Source organism: Aedes aegypti, chromosome 2, assembly GCF_002204515.2.
Source record: "Aedes aegypti strain LVP_AGWG chromosome 2, AaegL5.0 Primary Assembly, whole genome shotgun sequence".
Taxonomy (NCBI): domain Eukaryota; kingdom Metazoa; phylum Arthropoda; class Insecta; order Diptera; family Culicidae; genus Aedes; species Aedes aegypti.
Genome location: NC_035108.1, coordinates 464,007,470 through 464,025,471, shown reverse-complemented (window position 1 = coordinate 464,025,471; position 18,002 = coordinate 464,007,470). Strand labels below are relative to the sequence as shown.

The 18,002-nt window shown below is 37.7% G+C and overlaps 2 protein-coding genes across 5 annotated transcripts in view; both read left to right on the top strand.

Moving 5' to 3' along the window:
* The window catches only part of LOC5568189 (zinc finger protein 611), an 84,075-nt gene that overhangs the window by 42,920 nt on the left and 23,153 nt on the right, over nucleotides 1–18,002 (top strand). The window contains exon 1 of one of the 4 annotated variants that reach the window (XM_021848226.1): nucleotides 15,574–15,849. The exons of the other annotated variants lie outside the window; for them this stretch is intronic. Within the exon in view, the coding sequence (XP_021703918.1) occupies nucleotides 15,715–15,849 (135 nt within the window). The 5' untranslated portion in view covers nucleotides 15,574–15,714. Of the gene's footprint in view, nucleotides 1–15,573; nucleotides 15,850–18,002 lie in introns of those variants that run through there. 4 annotated transcript variants of the gene reach the window in all.
* On the top strand, nucleotides 14,418–15,368 carry LOC5568190 (ribosome maturation protein SBDS). Its single transcript, XM_001652079.2, has one exon. The coding sequence runs from the start codon at nucleotides 14,544–14,546 to the stop codon at nucleotides 15,300–15,302; it is 759 nt and encodes a 252-aa protein (XP_001652129.1). The 5' UTR covers nucleotides 14,418–14,543; the 3' UTR covers nucleotides 15,303–15,368.

Here is an 18,002-nt window from a genome sequence, read left to right as displayed (position 1 = left end):
GTGTACGCCATCCAGTTTGGTGGCGGATTGACGGTATCAAAGTGGATTAAAAACAATTATAGGAGAACGTGTGGAAAATACATATGAACTGCGCAGAATACATCAGACCGATTTAGCATTGCTGCGCACTTCTAAAAGCATTTTATTTTTATTAAAATGTTTGATAATAGTAGAACGACAATGATCATCAGTTGATTTTCCGCTACTGTTTTTTTTTTTTTAAGGCTAAGTAGCCCGTCATTCGTTTTGGCACCAATGATGACTTTTCAGCTTGCATTTCAAAGTGATAAAACTCAGTCTTAATAGTTTATATTGACTTGAAAAAGTATCACTGTACGCGCTAACATGCATAAAGTATGCTGATACTTTTTCAGCTGTGTCAGTGCAAAACCAACTGATTTTCTTTGATTCTAAATCGTGAGATGAATTTGCAACAATCATCAACGACGCGTACAAATTTCAATGACGGCCTACTTCGCCTTAAATCACAATTGTTAATTCTTTCCGTGCACGCGCTCGGGAAATGAATCTGGCCATGGTGCAACAACCGCGCTACATTCGATGAATCTTATGCGACAAAAATTGTCGGCGCTATCCGTCAAATTCGCTCACCAAAGCTATTTTGGTGACTTTAACATCACAGCTAAAAGTTTTCCTCTGACAGTTGGTACAGGTGTTAACATCGAGTAGAAATTGTACACTCAAAACAATCCACACGTCGTTGTTACGTGAAAACATACGTGTTTTTTTTTTCATTCGCACTTTTCACGTAGCACTTACGTGGATCATAGGTAACACCGAATGACCGCATGAACTAATGAACCTCGTCAGTTCCACCGAAGTTTCACGTAACATGAATTTTCACGTAGCATTTACGAAGTGTTTTCATTCATTCATTTATTTATCAATAAGTAACTTAAGACAACCGTCTTTTCGAGTGTTACAGTGTAAATTCTATAGAAGAAGTGCCGCTATTTCGTGTTTCATTGTACTTTAACTTGCCTTTAATTTATCTTCAACTACCTAAAGTGCTCTATACATTTCTTTCTAAAAACTGACCCCGAATTTATTAGCGTTAAATCGTTTGGTAAATAATTCCAAATAGAAACACCTCTAACGAAAAAGCTATTTCCGTATTTGGCAGTATAATGCCTTGCTATAGCAAATTTTTTTTATCTTGCGCTTCGTAAACTATTTAGTTTGGCATATAAATAATCAGGCTTTTTTGTGCTAGTTAGCTTAAACACTAGTTGACAGCATCGTAGTTTACAAAAATTTTCAAAAGAACAGCCTAACAGTAGATGTTGTAAGTGCGAAACATGAGAAAAACGCGATAGTTTGAAAACATACCTCACACAAGCGTTCAGTGCAACCCTCAAACGGTTTAAAGTATCTGCCGAAATTTGCATTAATAAGAAATCACAATTCATAAAATAAGGCAAAACGAGAGTTTTGAATAGTTTAAGTTTCGTAGCTACGGGCAGTAGTGAAGCTGATAGTTGTAACGTTCGAAGTTTCCCATAGATTTTTCCACATTGTTGTAACACAAAACTGTCCCAGTCTAAATTGGATTGAATTTTAAACCCTAAGCTGGTTGCCGATTGAACATAATCTACTACATTATTATTAATCAATATCGTTGGTTTATTTGTGTCATTCCTGTTGGAAATGAACATGGCGTGAGTTTTATTGACATTCAGCGTTAAATTATTTTTCCTTGCCCAATCAAACACGTTTTTTAAATCAGCATTAATTTTAATGGCAATATTATCAACATCTATATGACCACATTCAATATACAACTGTACATCATCTGCGAATATTTGAATTTTACAATATTTAACAACATTTGGCAGGTCATTTATATAAAGTGAAAAAAGAATTGGACCTAATATTGACCCTTGTGGAACCCCAGAAGATATGGGTAGGTAATCAGAATATTCGCCGTTGTAAAAAACAGTTTGAACACGTCCTCGGAGATATGATTGAATCAGTGAAACAGAATGGTTGGAAAACCCAAAATTTATCTGCAGTTTTTTGCATAAAATACTATGTGATATCCTATCGAAGGCTTTCGAAAAATCAAGCAACAATAAAACAGTTGCGTTACCTTTATCAAGAACCAAACCAATATCATCTACTACTTTCAAAATGATAGTCTTCGTGCTATGATTAGTTCTATATCCAGACTGAAAAGGTGTTAGGAGATTATTTTCGTTGACGTAAAAACAAATTTGTTTTTTCAAAATTTTCTCGAACACTTTGGATAGACTAGGCAAAATACTTATAGGACGCAAATTTTCAAGCGAGTTTTCTCTAGGTTTTTTCTGGACTGGAATTATTTTTGCCATTTTCCATGACTGTGGAAATGTACCAGAACTAATTATACAATTAAAAATATGGCAGATTGGAGTGATAATGTGAGGCAGAATAATTTTCAAAAATTTCAAAGGAATTTCATCTACACCGACAGCATTTGATTTAATCTCGAAAAACGCATTTATCACTTCGAATTCTTCAACTGCTCGAAAATTGAATGAGTTCCAAAGTGGATCTATATGAGAGGTGTGCTAGCAGTGGAATCTGTGAAATTTTTAGAGAAGGATTCATTGATTTCATTAGAAGTTGCAGTGATATTTGGACACCCTGCAGATTCATTAACCCCTGTAGACTTGAGTCGTTTCCATAGGTCCTTCGGTGACAAATGTGGATTAAAATATTCGGAATAATAGCTTTCTTTGGCATTGCGAATGATTACGTTAGCTCTGTTCCTAAACCTCTTGTATAAATTGTAATGTTCAGTATTTTTAGTTGATTTCCACTGTTTAAAAGCCAAATCACGGTTAACTATAGCTCTAGCTATCGTATCGGTGAACCAAGGATTAAACTTACGTTTATAACGAACTGTTTTTAAGGGTACCAAATAATCATGTAAACTAATAATTTTGTTATTGAAATACTCAATCAACAAATCAGGATCATTAACACGATAAAAATTATCCCAATCAATCGTGTGGAACACCTCATTTAAATTATACGCGTTTATTTCATTATAGTTACGATATTGGAAAGTATCCGTAGACTGGCATTTTGAAAAATTAAGCGACGCAAATAAAATATCATGATTAGAAAACGTGGGTGCATCAATCTGATTGAAACGAAGAACATTTGATTGGTCATTCGTCAGAATGAGATCCAACTGTGATTGTCCATTTCCATGGAAAAAAGTTGGTTCACTACCTACACTGCAAAAACCATGTGCCTCAAGAACACTTACAAACTTTCTTGTTTTTGTCGATGTATTATTCAAGAGATTCGTATTAAAATCTCCCATTAAATATGTGTGGCTATATGCAACCCCATAGTCCCCAAGTAAAGAATCCAACAGAGCGGAGCAGTCGACATCAGGTGGATTGTAAAATGCACAGACTAGTAATTTGCGACCATGAATTGTTATTTCCAGGATTATATATTCAGTATTGATAGCTCCTGACCCGTTTTCAGAAACGCGAAGGATGTTAAACTTCATATCTTTTTTTATGAATATTGCTATTCCGCCACCCAATCTACCAATTCGGTCATGTCTAATTATTTGATAACCTTCTACAGACAAGACACTATCACATATTGTATCACTTAGCCATGTTTCGCTAATGCTAATAACATCCACATCAGACACAGATAAAATATCTCTTAACTCATCTAGTTTTGTCAGCTTCCTAGCACAAATGCTCTGACTGTTAATGCAGGATAAGGAAATTTTTCCAGGTATTAGAGCTGACTTCATAACCACTCCCGGTAAACACCAATTCGCAGAGGTGTTATGGTTGGAATTGCTAGCCATTATCTACATTTTCGAAGGCAGCTTGTCGAAAGAAACATAAGAGCACTATCCCATCCCTAACATACATAATGGGCCGTATGAATAAAATGTAGTAAAGTTGAGTTTACTACATTCTCGGTAGTAAACGCTATATGTGGAACACGAGTGGAACATGGTTGTGTCATTTTCCTTTCTACACCTTTCGAACATACTACAAACAACGCATTGCTATGAATAAAGGTAGCATTTACTACAAAGCTACTGGTAGTTAGCTTCAGAGGTTGCTACACATGCTTTGAGTTTGCGGAATTGAATGGAATAATTTACTTTTGAGTAAAAATCATGGGAAAACGATATGAGTTTTGATATATCGGAAGGTATTTTGAGTTTTGCAAAGGAATTCTGAGGTTACGAAAACTTTCACTCCGCCAATTTTGAGATTCCGAAAAGATTACCGGCAGTAGCAATTTATAATATCCGTGTGAATTCTGGCATTACGATAATTATGTTATTTTCTAGGAATTTTAGGAATTTTACGTGTAAATTCTGACATCTCAGATTTCCTTTTGAATTCCGGAATTCTTGTAGGAACTTTGAGATTCCGATAGGGATGTCGGATTTTTTATGATAATTCTGAAAATTTAAATACCATTCAAGGAATATTGCGGAAATATTAGGAATCTGGTAAAAACTCTAGAATTGGGGTGGGAATGGGATTCCGAATATTAATCTCTTGGAATTCTGTGGGTATCTTTGAGACGGTATTTCTGTAAGAATCTATGAGATTGCGGTGGGATTCCTGCGAATTATTGTATGAATATTTGAAATTCCAAAAATCAATCTTTGTAATTATTGTAAACACCTTTAAGATTCCGTTGATCTCCAGTTCCGTTGGAATTTCAAAGTAAAGCTTTAATATAAACGTTTTGAATGTCGGTAAATATTTTATAGATTTCAATGGATTTTTTGTGGAATCGTTAAGCATTTTAATAATTTCAAAGGGAATCCTGGTATTTTAGGGGAGATCCTCATTGAATTCTAACGACTACCAATGGAATCACGACAATTCTCATAAAAATCTCTACATTCTAAGTTCTAGACATTCCAAGGATACTATCAGAAACCCCACCAAAATAACGAGAATATCACAGAAACACTTAGAACATCGGAATTCAACATGCTGTTAAGAAAACACACGGGGAGCATCAAAATTCTACCGCAATTTCACCAGAATCTCAGTACTGGTGCTAGAAAATATGTGGTTCCAAATTTGATAACTGTAATCTCAAGATCTCTTCATAAATGTTAAGCTAGTATTTAAAAATCATCGGCGTTGGCGAAGGACGAAAACCACCCAGAAAATTCTTTGATGTACCATCATCATAAAATCATAGACATAGAGAGAATACCAGACTAATCGCAAAATTACACTACAAATCTTGTCAAATAACAGCACCTTCATGATTTGTGTAAATTGTCGCGTAATCGATTAGATTCCATGCATTTTCTTCATATGCATGATTGTATTAATTTTAAGCGTCACTCTGAATAGATTATTCTTTACGTGCAGAATCACTCTGCACACTGAATGGAAATTTCTTAACGTGCAGTTTCAGTTTAGACGATGCCCACCAGTCCGTTCACAGATGCGTGTATAAAATGAATACGCAAAGCGGTTCTATTTTAGCTATTCTTTCATTTCTGCACCGATCGTTGATATCAAGGTTGGTAGAGTACGACCCTGTTTCCGCACCGGTAGTTGCTATTCTTGCTTCTTGTTTATCATTATTGACAGCTACAGTGTTTGCACGACATAACGTGAAGTGTTTGTTCCGCATTGTTTGAACGTTTAGACAAAAAGTATCGCTAATGAATTCCTTTGGTTATTTCCACCAGGAATTCCACCGCAATTTTCTTCAGAAATTCATCCGGTGATTTTTTCAAAAAAAATCTCTAGGGATGTCCCATGAACTCCAGGTTTCCCCTCCGGGGTCGAGGATTTCCTCTATGGAGTTCCACCAAAAAATCCTCCGGAGATTTGTTTTTCAAGAACTCTTCCGGGAATTTTTTTGCAACTCCACTGGGAATTCCTTCGGATTTTCTCCATAATTCGTCCTGATTTTATTTCCGAAATATCTCCAGAATTTTCCAGAGTTCCTCAAGTACAGGCAAACCTCCATGAATCGATTACTGAAGTTCCCATCGACTCATAGAACAGAAATGCTTTGGAAAGTTGATTGAGAGGACCATCATAGTAAACATGAAATGGAATTCTTCTGAAGTTGCTTCGAATAATTCACTACATTCCCTCCGGGAGTTTGTCCAGAGTTCCTCAGAAAATTTCTCAAAAGTTTCTCCGGGAATTTCTCTAGACTTTTTATGGGAATTCCTCCAGCGATTCATTTGGATTTCTAGAAAGTTCCTCCGGAGTTTCTTTCCAACTCTGGGAATTTGAATTTTCTCCATGGTTTCTTCAGGAATTTCTTCGGAGTTCGTCAAGCAATTACTCCGGTGTTTCTCTAGAAACGCTTCCGGACTTCCTCCAATAGCACATCCGGAGTTTCTCAAGGAACGCCTCCAGGATTTCCTTTGGAGATTTTCTAGGGTTTTGTCCAAAATTCCTAAAGGAATTCCTTTAGAGTTCCTTCGGAGCTTCACCCGTGATTCTTCCTGAGGTGCTCCAGAAATTCCTCTGGAGTTCTTTCAGCATTTTTTTTTGGATTTTATCCAGCATATGCTTCGAGGTTTCTTCAAAGCTTCAGGAAGAACTCCGGAAAAATTTCTGAAGGAACGCCGGAAGAATTGTTAGAGGACCTACAGAGGAATTCATGGGGGAAACCCGGAAAATTCCTTGAGGAATACCCGAAAGAACTACGCAACAATTCCAAAGGAGCTAAGAGGGAAATCCAAAGTACTTCCCGGTGGAACTTTGGAGGAACTTCGGAGGATATACTGGATTTCATCCAGAAGAATTGCTGAAAGAACTCCTAAAGAATTTCTGGAACAACTCAGGAGGAATGAACGGTGAAGCACCGAGGGAATACCCAGAGAACTTTAAAGAAATTCCTGTAGGAAGTCTGGAGAAAATCTTACAGAATCTCCAAAAGAAAATCCTAGAAAAACTATGGGGGTTTTCCGGATGTGTTTCTGGAGGAACTCTGGAGGCGTTTCTAGAGAAACTCCGGGGTAATTGCTTGACGAACTCTAGAGATATTCCTGGAGAAACTAAGAAGGAAATTCGAAGGAATTCCTGGTGGAGCTCCAAAAGAATTCCCGGAGGAATTCTTGGAGAATATCTCCAAAAGAAATTCCCGGATTATTTCTTGGAGGGAATTCTCGGAAAAGCTCTTGGAAGAAATCCCCGGGGACATTCCTGAAGGAAATCCTCTAAGAAATTCGTGGAAAAAATCTTCGGAAAAAATCCTGTTGCAAATTTTCCAAGAACTGGAGAAAATTTCCAGAAAAATTCTCTGAAAAAAATCCCCGAAATAATTTATGAAGAAAATCCCCGGAGAAATTTCCTTATGATTTTTTTCGGTGAAATACCCAGAGGAAATTCTGGACGAAATCCCCTGAGGGATTGCTATTGGAAATCCCCTTGGTAATTCCTAGAGCAAATCGCCAGGGAAGTTTCTGGAGGAAATGCTCAGGGGAATTCCTGGACCAATCTCCGGAGTTGCTTCTGGAGGAAATTCCCGAAGCAATTCCTGGAGGAAAGCACAAAAGAATTTCTGGACGAAACCCCCGTAGGAATTGTTATTAGAAGTCCCTTGGGCAATTCCTGGAGAAAATTCTTAATAGAGGTCTTGACGAATATCCCCGAAGGAATTTCTATTTGATATTCTCGGAAAAAATCCTGGAGTAAATCACCAGAGGAATTCCATAAAACAATCTCCGGAGGAATTTTTTAAGAAAATCCTCTGGGAAATTTATGGTGCAAATCCCCGAAGGAATTGCTATTGGAGATCTCCTGAAGAATTTTTGAAGAAAATCCCCGGAGGAGTTCCTGGAGCATAAAGGACGAAATCTCTGGAGGAATTTCTGGACGAAATTCCCAGAAGAATTCCTGTAGGATATCCCAGGAGAAGTTTCGAGAAAAAAAAATTTTCTAAAAAAAAAATCCCAGAAACAATTTTTGAAAAAAATCCTCAGAGGAATTTCTCAATGAACTTCTGGACGAAATCCCCAGAGAAAATCCTGGACGAAATCTCCGGAGGAATTGCTATTGGAAATTCCCTGAGGAATTCCTGGAGTAAATCCCGTGAGGAATTACTATTGTAAATCCCCTGAGAAATTCCTGGCGAAAATTCTCAGAGGAGTTCTTCCCCGGAGGAATTCCTGAAGAAAATCCCTGGAGGAATTCCTGAAGAAAATCCCCGGAGAAATTCCTGGTTGAAATCCCAAGAGAAATTCCTAAAGGAAATCTCCGGAAAAATTCTCTGAAAAAAATCCGCGACAGATTTTTTGAAGAAAATCCTGGACGAAATCCCCGGAGGAATTGCTATAGAAATCCCCTGTTGAATTCCTGGAAAAAATCTCCAAGAAGGTCTAGGAATACCCCAAGGAATACCCCCAGAGGGAAACCTTGAAATTCTCGGAGAAATTCTTGGAGAAAACTCCCGGAGGAGGTTCTGGGGAAATCGCCAAAGGAATCCTCAAAACCCCTGGAGAAATTCTAGAAAAAAATCCTGGAGAGAATTCTCGAATGAATTCCTGGTTTAAATCCCAAGAGAAATTCTCGGAGGAAATCTCCGGAAAAATTCTCTGGAAAAATTCCCGAAAGTATTTCTGAAGAAAATCATCCTAGAGAAAATCCTGTACCAAATCACCTTGGAAAAATATCTGGAGAAAATCCCCGGCGGAATTCCTGGACGAAACCCCCAGAAAAAATCGTGTATCAAATCATCGAAGAAATTTCTTGAAAACATCCCAAGAGGAATTTCTGGACGAAATACACGGATAAATTTCTGAAGAAAATATATGCGCGACGGGATACCTGGAGCGAGTCCCCGGAGAAATTCTTGCAGCAAATCCCCGGATGAATGCCTGAAAGACTGCACGTCACTTTGTTTTGCAGAATAGCAACGGTTGGATCGGTTGGATAGCGTTGCCAAATATACAAACGCACTGTTAACCGACAGGGTGGGTTGCTGTTTCCCATACGTGTTTAGCAACGACCGGTGCAATGTCGCGTTATGATGGTCGTTAGCAATTTGTGCGCTGCGGTGGGCATCGTCTTACTGCTCATGTTCGAAAGTAGTAAGTACTACATGTAGTCTTAGGTTTAAATCAAAAATAAAATAATTTTGATTTTCGAGTAACGTAAAAATACACAAAATTCCAAATGGTACCCCAGCTAAAGGCGGGGTTGGGTTTTAGAGAGATCAGACTCAAGCATCTCTAATTGATATCTGAGCTGCTCCAGATAATGTGATGAGTATTATTATCCCTGCCCACAATCAGCAGAAGGACTTATGTTAGGCAGTGTACGACAACTCGTTTGAAATCATCCGTAGAGGATGGTTCATCTTATGGTGTACATGCAACGAACAATTGAGGTCACTAACAGAAACATCAATTGTGACATCACATACATCTCTGATTGTTAGCTTAAAGATGAGTATGGCAACAATTGCTTTACTAACGAGCACGCATGCGCGACTCATGGCTTGCACGAGCTCGCCATTTCATGTTTACTGAAAATAGCAAAAACTGGGTCCACAAGGTTACCAAGATAGAAGTTCCCCTACGAAAGTAAGGTTCTGGAATAAATGCCACATGGGCTATAGCATTTTGCATGGGTCTGCAAAATTGATCGTTGCTGTTTTTTATTTTTATTTTTCCGCGCTATCCTAACTGTAGCCAGTACCCAAACTAGGTAGGATTGAGCTTTTTACAATCTCAGCACGAGAAAGATCAGCAGAGAAAAAAACAGATAGCTATCTTTTAAAAGTCGTCAAAGGCGAGAAGCACAGAATACAATGTGTAAAACGCATAATGCGAAACCATTAAAATAAAAAAATAACCTAATTTACAACATCTTTGAAATCTTGCCCTTATTTAGCCTCAGGATTGAGACTGAAAAAGAACAGTAGATTACATCGGAGAAACACAAGGTCCCCTGCACTATTGCTCGGGGTAACGCCTTCAGGGCTGGTAGTAAGTCACTTTTTAGTGACTTGGTCACTTTTTTCGACCTGGTCACTAAAAAGTCACTATTTTCGACAAAAAGTCACTAAAGTCACTATTTTCAGGAAAATGGTCACTAAAGTCACTTTTTTCGTGATCAGATGATAATGAAATCTTAGACAGGGATAGCTCTTCAAACATAATCACAAAGAAATGAATATTCATCATTATCAGGGCAACTAAAGAGTGATTTTGAAATCGAAGTGTTAAGATTCTTGACTCAAGTAAAATAGAGACTCCCGACTAACTTTCTGGAAGAATTCAGGTGAATATTCCCTAGACATTTCCAACGGAAAATGTAAAAATTTCCTGGGAAAAGTTTTGGAGAAGATATTGGCAAAACTTAGAAAGCGACTTCGGGAAGAAATTTTTGTCCGAAATATTTGGATAAATTTTGACACAACGCAGGACTAATATCTAACAGACGTGTTGAATAAATTACCAGTGAACTTTCTGCAGTAATCTACGGCTATAGAAGGAATCCTAAACCTGCCTCCTGAAAGAACATCATCAAAACTCCACTATATGCCTATATACTATAATATACTATAATAAGCCAAAGACGATTACAAATAACAACAAAAATTCAAAAAGTTTGTCATAAACTCGTCCAGGATTTCAATACCAAGTACTAGTTTTGCTAGGAACCATTGCAGATATTACATTAGATATTCCAACATATAAACTATACATGTTTTCATTGATTACCTTTTGGCAGTTTTATACATGACTAGGGTCAACTCTTTCTATACAAAAAACCCGTTACTCTAATGAATGCTTGAACATTATGAGACGATAATAATTAATTAAAGATGATATCAGTGACTATTCCCTAACATCATATCCACCTGTTTATGGAGCAACTCATATGAGCAAAACATATGCGATTTCTATCGTTTATTGTTTGCTTTATGATCTAAGTATTTAAAATTAGTCATTTTAGGGGTTGTAGATCAGATAAAACGTGTAGTTACGAGTCGCCACTGAGTGATATGATTGTTTTCAAAACCTAATTTAGTTATTGAAACGATCAATTGATATATAAACGTTTTAAGTATGCATGGAATTATTTTCTAAATCTTTATGCAAGACATTCATCGAATTTGGTTTGTCTCGAGTTCGCCAATAATCAGTTGTGTTCTAGAGTTACCGTTGTTTATTTGGAATAAATGGTTTAACTTTACAGATATTCTGTCGAAAATTTAGCTTGAATGTTAATATTTCGTTCGTTTTTGAACTTGTAATTCTGTAAGGATTTTTTTTTCAGAATACTTTGAAATAAATTCACGATTTTCACCACAGTTTTGTCTTCAACCAACATTTTTCCACCGATTTATTCCACAGATTTGTTGAGAAATGCTTCTAGTAATTCTTCAAAATCTTCAATGAATTTTACCTGTTAGTTCATCATGAACAGGAATTATTCTAAACATTCTATCATGAGTACCATAGTTCATGTATTTGATTTTTTTTCGACTGAAATCAGAAATATAAAATAGTAACCTAATGTTAATGATCGTCTCGTAAAAAATGGTATGTGAAATCTTCAATGAGCCATCTTTTTGTCTCATTCCGGATAGCTTATTGCTTAAGATTTGAAATTACTGCAGTTCTTTACATTCTAAATTCACCCAATATGTAGATTGGCTACACATATAACGTATTTTCATTTCTAGTCATTTTAATGACTAATACTTGTAATTTTGAAGTCACTTCTAGGTCACTTTTTGGTCACTATTTGGTCACTATTTTGATCATTTTGGTCACTAAAGTCACTACAATTTTGCAGTCCAACTGCTACCAGCCCTGATGAAGGGCACAATACTTTGGAGGTCACCCTGGTACTCCACAGTCTCCGCCTGCGGTTAGGTTTTATTTTGATTTTGATCCCACTAACCAGTAATTCTTAGGCACGGTAAGCTTGAAGCCACATGAATTAGGGGTCACCTGCGAGGTGACTTTTACCACCGAAACAGGCAGTCCGTAGTATTAATTCTCAGCAAATTGAAACAATTGCTACCGACACTACGCAGCTATGTACACTGAGCGAAATCTCCCTCCTTGAATTGAATGATTTGTAATTCACATGACTTCAAATCTTCATCTCCCTTGTTTTGAATGAATATACAACAATATGATGTATCCAACGCGTATCGAACAAAAATCATCCAATTCAACGATGACTTCTTGTACATTTCCATATGACAATAAGCAGATGATTAAATTATGATAACTAATATGAATAACGTCAATCTTAAGGCGAAGTAGGCCGTCATTGAAATTTGTATGCGTCTTTGATGATTATTGCTAATTCACCTCACGATTTTGAATCAAAGAAAATCAGTTGGTTTTGCACTGACACAGCTGAAAAAGTATCAGCATACTTCATGCATGTTAGCACGTACAGTGATACTTTTTAAGGTCAATATAAATTATCAACACTAAGTTTTATCACTTTGAAATGCAAGTTGAAAAGTCATCATTGTTGCCAAAATGAATGACGGGCTACTTAGCCTTAAGAATGATTTTAATTCCTTCCATGTCCCAAATCAATAATCATACATTCACTGTCCAAAACGTCATACAGGAGACTGACGGTAAACCGTAAACAGGAATCGTCCTTTCATTCCTTAGCTTAAGTATGGCGGCAGCAGCGTGGTCAGCTACAAATTTTCTCGGATTCTACAGGTAAATTGCCGTTTTTGGAATAATCCAAAATTATCCTTATTAGCAGCATTCGTTTACTACTTAGGACTTGATTCGACGGATCCAAACCCGAGTCGAAACCATCAATCGCGTGTACCAAAGGATTTCAGTTCCATTCCCCAGTACTCAGAAAGAACGTTGTTGGCAGGTGTCTTTTTCCTGCAGTGAACGACGATGATTGTTTTTTCTTGATAATAAAGGGCAAAGTAAAGGATATTAAACCATTGTGTGGTACTTACTTATCTTCGATTGGAAATCTTTTAAATTTTCAACTGGTATGCAATCGGGGTTGTTTACATTAACGAATGATAATCATTCATTTTAAGACATCCGTTGGAAGGATAAAAATCATTGCAACATTGGATGATTTTCGTTTGGTATGATTTGTAAACAGATGATTTTGAAGAGGATGAATATCATCTTGATTGCGTCTGAAAATAGGTATGGGGCTCGGATGAGGCAAATATCATTCAATTCATGGCGGGTGATTTCGTTCAGTGTAAGCTGCTAGGGAAAAGGAAGTAAATATATATGTGACTAACTCCTGACCCCAGATCCAACAAAAGTAATCTAATGAATATTGTTAAACTACGAATTTTGTTCGAAAAAATCTATAGTAGGTATAATTTTATAACATCCTTGTTCAACTTATGTGTAAAATGGGTTTATTTTCTACAATGTTGTTCTTGTTAATATGAACTAATATATTAACACTTTCTACAATATTTTGATAATTTAGGATTTTTCATTATTTCAAACTACAGTGATCCCTCCATGAGTCGATGTTCCATGACTCGATATCGACTCATGGAACCATACTAAAAACAAAATTTCATGGTTACTATGATGGTCCCTAGAATCAGCTTTCCAAAGGATTGCTGTTCCATGACTCGATATTTCCATGAGTCGATGGTCCCTTCAATATCGACTCATGGAGGTTTCACTGTAATTAACATATTATCATATGTAATACAGCTCTAATAACAAAAATACGAATGTTATCATTTTTGTTATATCACATATGACATTGTGATACATTTATAAGCGGTTTCTTCACCATCGCTTAAGCTAGGTATGCTGTTCCGCTCAAGAAAAATAAAAATTTCTGCCCAAGAAATGGTCAAGAAATTTCCTACAGTGAGCTCCATTTGAATTGACATTTCTTTTCAACTGTGTACTGCGATCAAAGAAAAATGCTTTTCTTGAGCATTTCTTGCAAGAAATTTCCCACGCATCTATATAGGCCATTACTTTTCTGTTGAAGTGCATACTTGGCTTTAGGCCTTGAACCTTTAATCATAGGGGTAAACGTGGTCTACGGCTTAAGCGAAGGTGAAGAAATTGGCCCTTATCTCACTATAATGAGGCAAGTGAACCATTTGGCGCTTTTTATGTCTCGCGCACTCAATATGAGTATATTAAACACATAACGATACGACGTATTTTTATCGTTCATAAATTATTGCAATAATCATAACAAAATATTAATAATTCGCAAATTCTGTATTGCTTATAGGCGAATTCCGGCGCGTATTTTCTCCAAAAAAAAAAAAATTTCTTGCTGGATCTTCATTTTCAAATTTTAATCAAAAGAACTGCTCGATTGCTCGAAACGTTCGACAACGTTGGCTGCGTGCTTTTGTGAAACGCGGCTCTGGAAGCGTCGCGACGACTGGGTGGTAGGCGGAGCTTAGCTGCTGTCAGACAGTTTCGAAACGAAAGCCAAACAAGTTGCATCGCATATCGTGTTCGTAAACAAACACTAAAAGCGTGCGTTTTTATTTATGTCCTCTGGAAACGAAACGTGAAAACGTGAAAATTCAGGATGCCGAAAATCTTCACTCCCACAAACCAGATCCGACTCACAAACGTGGCCGTGGTTCGGATCAAGAAGGGTGGCAAACGGTTCGAAATCGCGTGCTACAAAAACAAAGTAGTCTCGTGGCGAACCGGAGCGGAAAAAGACCTGGACGAAGTTCTGCAGACCGGATCTGTGTTTACCAACGTGTCCAAAGGTGAAGTGGCCAAGAAGGAAGATCTGATGAAAGCCTTCGGAAAGGACGATGTCACCGAAATTTGCAAGGAGATTCTGGCCAAAGGTGAGCTGCAGATTTCCGAGAAGGAACGACACGACCAGCTGGAATCGATGTTCAAGGAAATTGCCACAAATGTGGCCGATCGTTGTGTGAATCCGGAAACGAAGCGACCCTATCCGGTGTCGATCATCGAAAAGTCCATGAAGGATATCCACTACTCGATCAAACCGAACCGGAATGCCAAGCAGCAAGCGCTGGAAGTGATCAAACTGTTGCAGGAGACCATCCCTCTGGAGAGGGCTAAGATGCGTCTGAAGGTCACGCTGCCCGGGAAGGATGCCAAGCGCTTGAAGGAGAAGGTCACCAAGCTGTGCTCCCCGGTGGAAGCCGAGGACTGGGAAGGGGATAAGCTGGTGCTCACGTGTCTGATCAATCCGGGGCACTTTCGGGAGATGGATGAAATCGTCCGGACGGATACCAAGGGAGCCGGAGTGCTAGAAGTGCTGAACTTGAAGGAGATCAAAGAAGGGGAAGAGGTTCTGGAGTAGATGTTATGTTTGAGATGCCTGTAGATTTTAATCTGAATAAAATTTCAAGAAAACGTTCAAAATGAATTTACGCGTCATTTTATTGTTTTGCTGGAGTAATGCATTTTCACCTGATAGTTTCTGACCTTGACGCTGCTCTGCTAGTAAAACGAGTAGTAAACAAACAGCTGATCTCATTGAATTCTGTTTTGATTCATTCATTCGCTTGCGAAACGAAAGGATGCAGCCATGTTATTTATGAATGAAAAGATGCACTTTTGAATGACAGAATTTTTTTGTTTTGTAAACAAATTGATTCAACAAAGTGTTCTTAAAATCACACGATTTTTCTTTTGATATTAAATTATATGCAAGTGAATTAAAATGATTAATAATTAGAAATAGTTCAAATTGTTAGTACTTTGAAAGCCTTATGAAAATGGCAAAATCAAATGAAGAAGTGGTAAAACGCTCTAGCGAAGAGAACAAACCGAACAGTCGTAAGCCACAAACCAGGAGCTCAAAAACGTTGGATACCGAACTTCCTCTGGAAGCTAATGATAAAGAGGTAAGCCTTATCATCAACGTCAGGATTTTAATTGTATCATAATACGTAAACGTAAATAATTATTGTAACATATGACCCTCCACGTAGAAAAGAAAGCTTATTTGTTCGATCAAACATCCCCAACGCATGAATTCTGATAATCCAATATTGGTAACCTTTAGAAAGCGTGGACGTTACGCGTGGCGTTACGTCCCTACTGGGACAGAGCCTGCTTCTCAGTTGAGTGTTCTTATGATACGGAACTTATGGTTCACAACGGCAGGGGATTTTTTTTAAAGCTACTGAGTTCATATTTGGTAACTTCAATATGCATCATATTGAAGTGCTTCTTATGGCAAAGTTTCAGATGATTCACGTTCCTCGATCGGCGTAATTTGAACCCCCAACCTCTCATCAGAATCCTTTCAGGATTCTCATCAAACTTCTCACTAGAATCTTCTCAGCATTATCATCGGAATCCTCTCAGGATTCTCATCAGAATCTGCTTAGGATTCCCACCACAATCTTCCTTGGATCCTCAACAGAGTCCTCACAGGATTTTGATCAGAATCATCTCAAAATTCTCATTAAAATCCTCTAGGAATTCTCATGAGGATCCTCTCAGAATTTTAATCGAAAGCGTCTCAGGATTCTCATCAGAATCTCAGGATTTTCATCGGAATCATCTCAAGATTTTCATCAGAATTCTCTCAGAAGAGAACATCAGAGTCGATTTAGGCTTCTCATCATAATCCGTTCAGGTTTCTTATCAGGATTCTAATATCAGAATACTTATCGAAATAATCTTAGAATTCTCTTCAGAATCTTCTCAGTATTCTCATTAGAATTCACTCAGGTTTCTCATCAGAATCCATTTAGGATTCTCATCGAAAACCGTTTAGGATTTTAATATCAGAATACTCATCAAAATAATCTCAGAATCCTCTCAGAGTTCACATCAAAATCTTCTATCTCAAGATTCGCATCAGAATCTTCTCAGGATTCTCTTCAGAATCCTCTCAGGATTCTCATCAGAATCCTCTCAGGATTCTTCATAGAGGATTTTGTTCAGAACTCATCAGAATCCTTCTTAGATTCTCATCAGAATTCTCTCAGGATTCTTATCAAAATCCTCTCAGGATTTTCATTAGAATCGTCTCATGAATTTCACCAGAATCCTCCTACCGTGATGCTACCATATTTCGGGCACGCTCCTAATTTCGCTCACTGCCATTTTATCCATATTTGTTGATACATATTAGACTATCTAATTGCATGTTATGTAACCATGGCTGAAGTAGATATGTTCAAAATACTAGCCAACAAAAATGTCTTTCGCAAAACATGTTTAAAATGTCAGTGAGCGAAATTAGGAGCGCGCGCGAAATATGGGTACTTTACGGTAGGATTCTCTTCAGAATTCTTCTAAGAATCATCAGAATCCTCAGGTTTTGTTTCGGAACTCCGTTTCCGGTTCCAAAAGACCAATTACTATCATTAAAAATAAAATTCAAGATTCTCATCAGTATTCTCTCTGTAAATATTCTCATTGGAGTCCTGGGGCCCAGATAGCTGTAGCGGTAAACGCGCAGCTATTCAGCAAGACCAAGCTGAGGGTCGTGGGTTCGAATCCCACCGGTCGAGGGTCTTTTCGGGTTGAAAATTTTCTCGACTTCCCAGGGCATAGAGTATCTTCGTACCTGCCACACGATATACGCATGCAAAAATGGTCATTGGCATAGTAAGCTCTCAGTTAATAACTGTGGAAGTGCTCATAAGAACACTAAGCTGAGAAGCAGGCTCTGTCCCAGTGGGGACGTAACGCCAGAAAGAAGAAGAAGAATGGAGTCCTCTCAAGATTCTCATTAGAGTTCTTTTAGGATCCTCATTAGAATATTTTCAGGATCCTCATCAGAATTCTAGCAGATTCTCATTAGAATCCTCCTAGGATTTTCATCAGAATCCTCTCAGGGTTCTTATCAAAATCCGTGTCCGGGATTTCATTAGAATCCTCCTAGGATTCTCTTCAGAATTCTCCTAGCATTCTCATCAGAATCCTCCTAGGATTTTCAACAGAATCCTCTCAAGATTTTCATCCGAATTCTCTCAGAATTTTTATAAGATTCCTCTTAGGATTCTCTTCAGAATCTTCTCAGGATTCTCATCAGAGTTCT

Bases quoted from the DNA above. Each gene is read 5' to 3' on its own strand.
- LOC5568190 (XM_001652079.2), top strand. From the start codon at position 14,544: ATGCCGAAAATCTTCACTCCCACAAACCAGATCCGACTCACAAACGTG.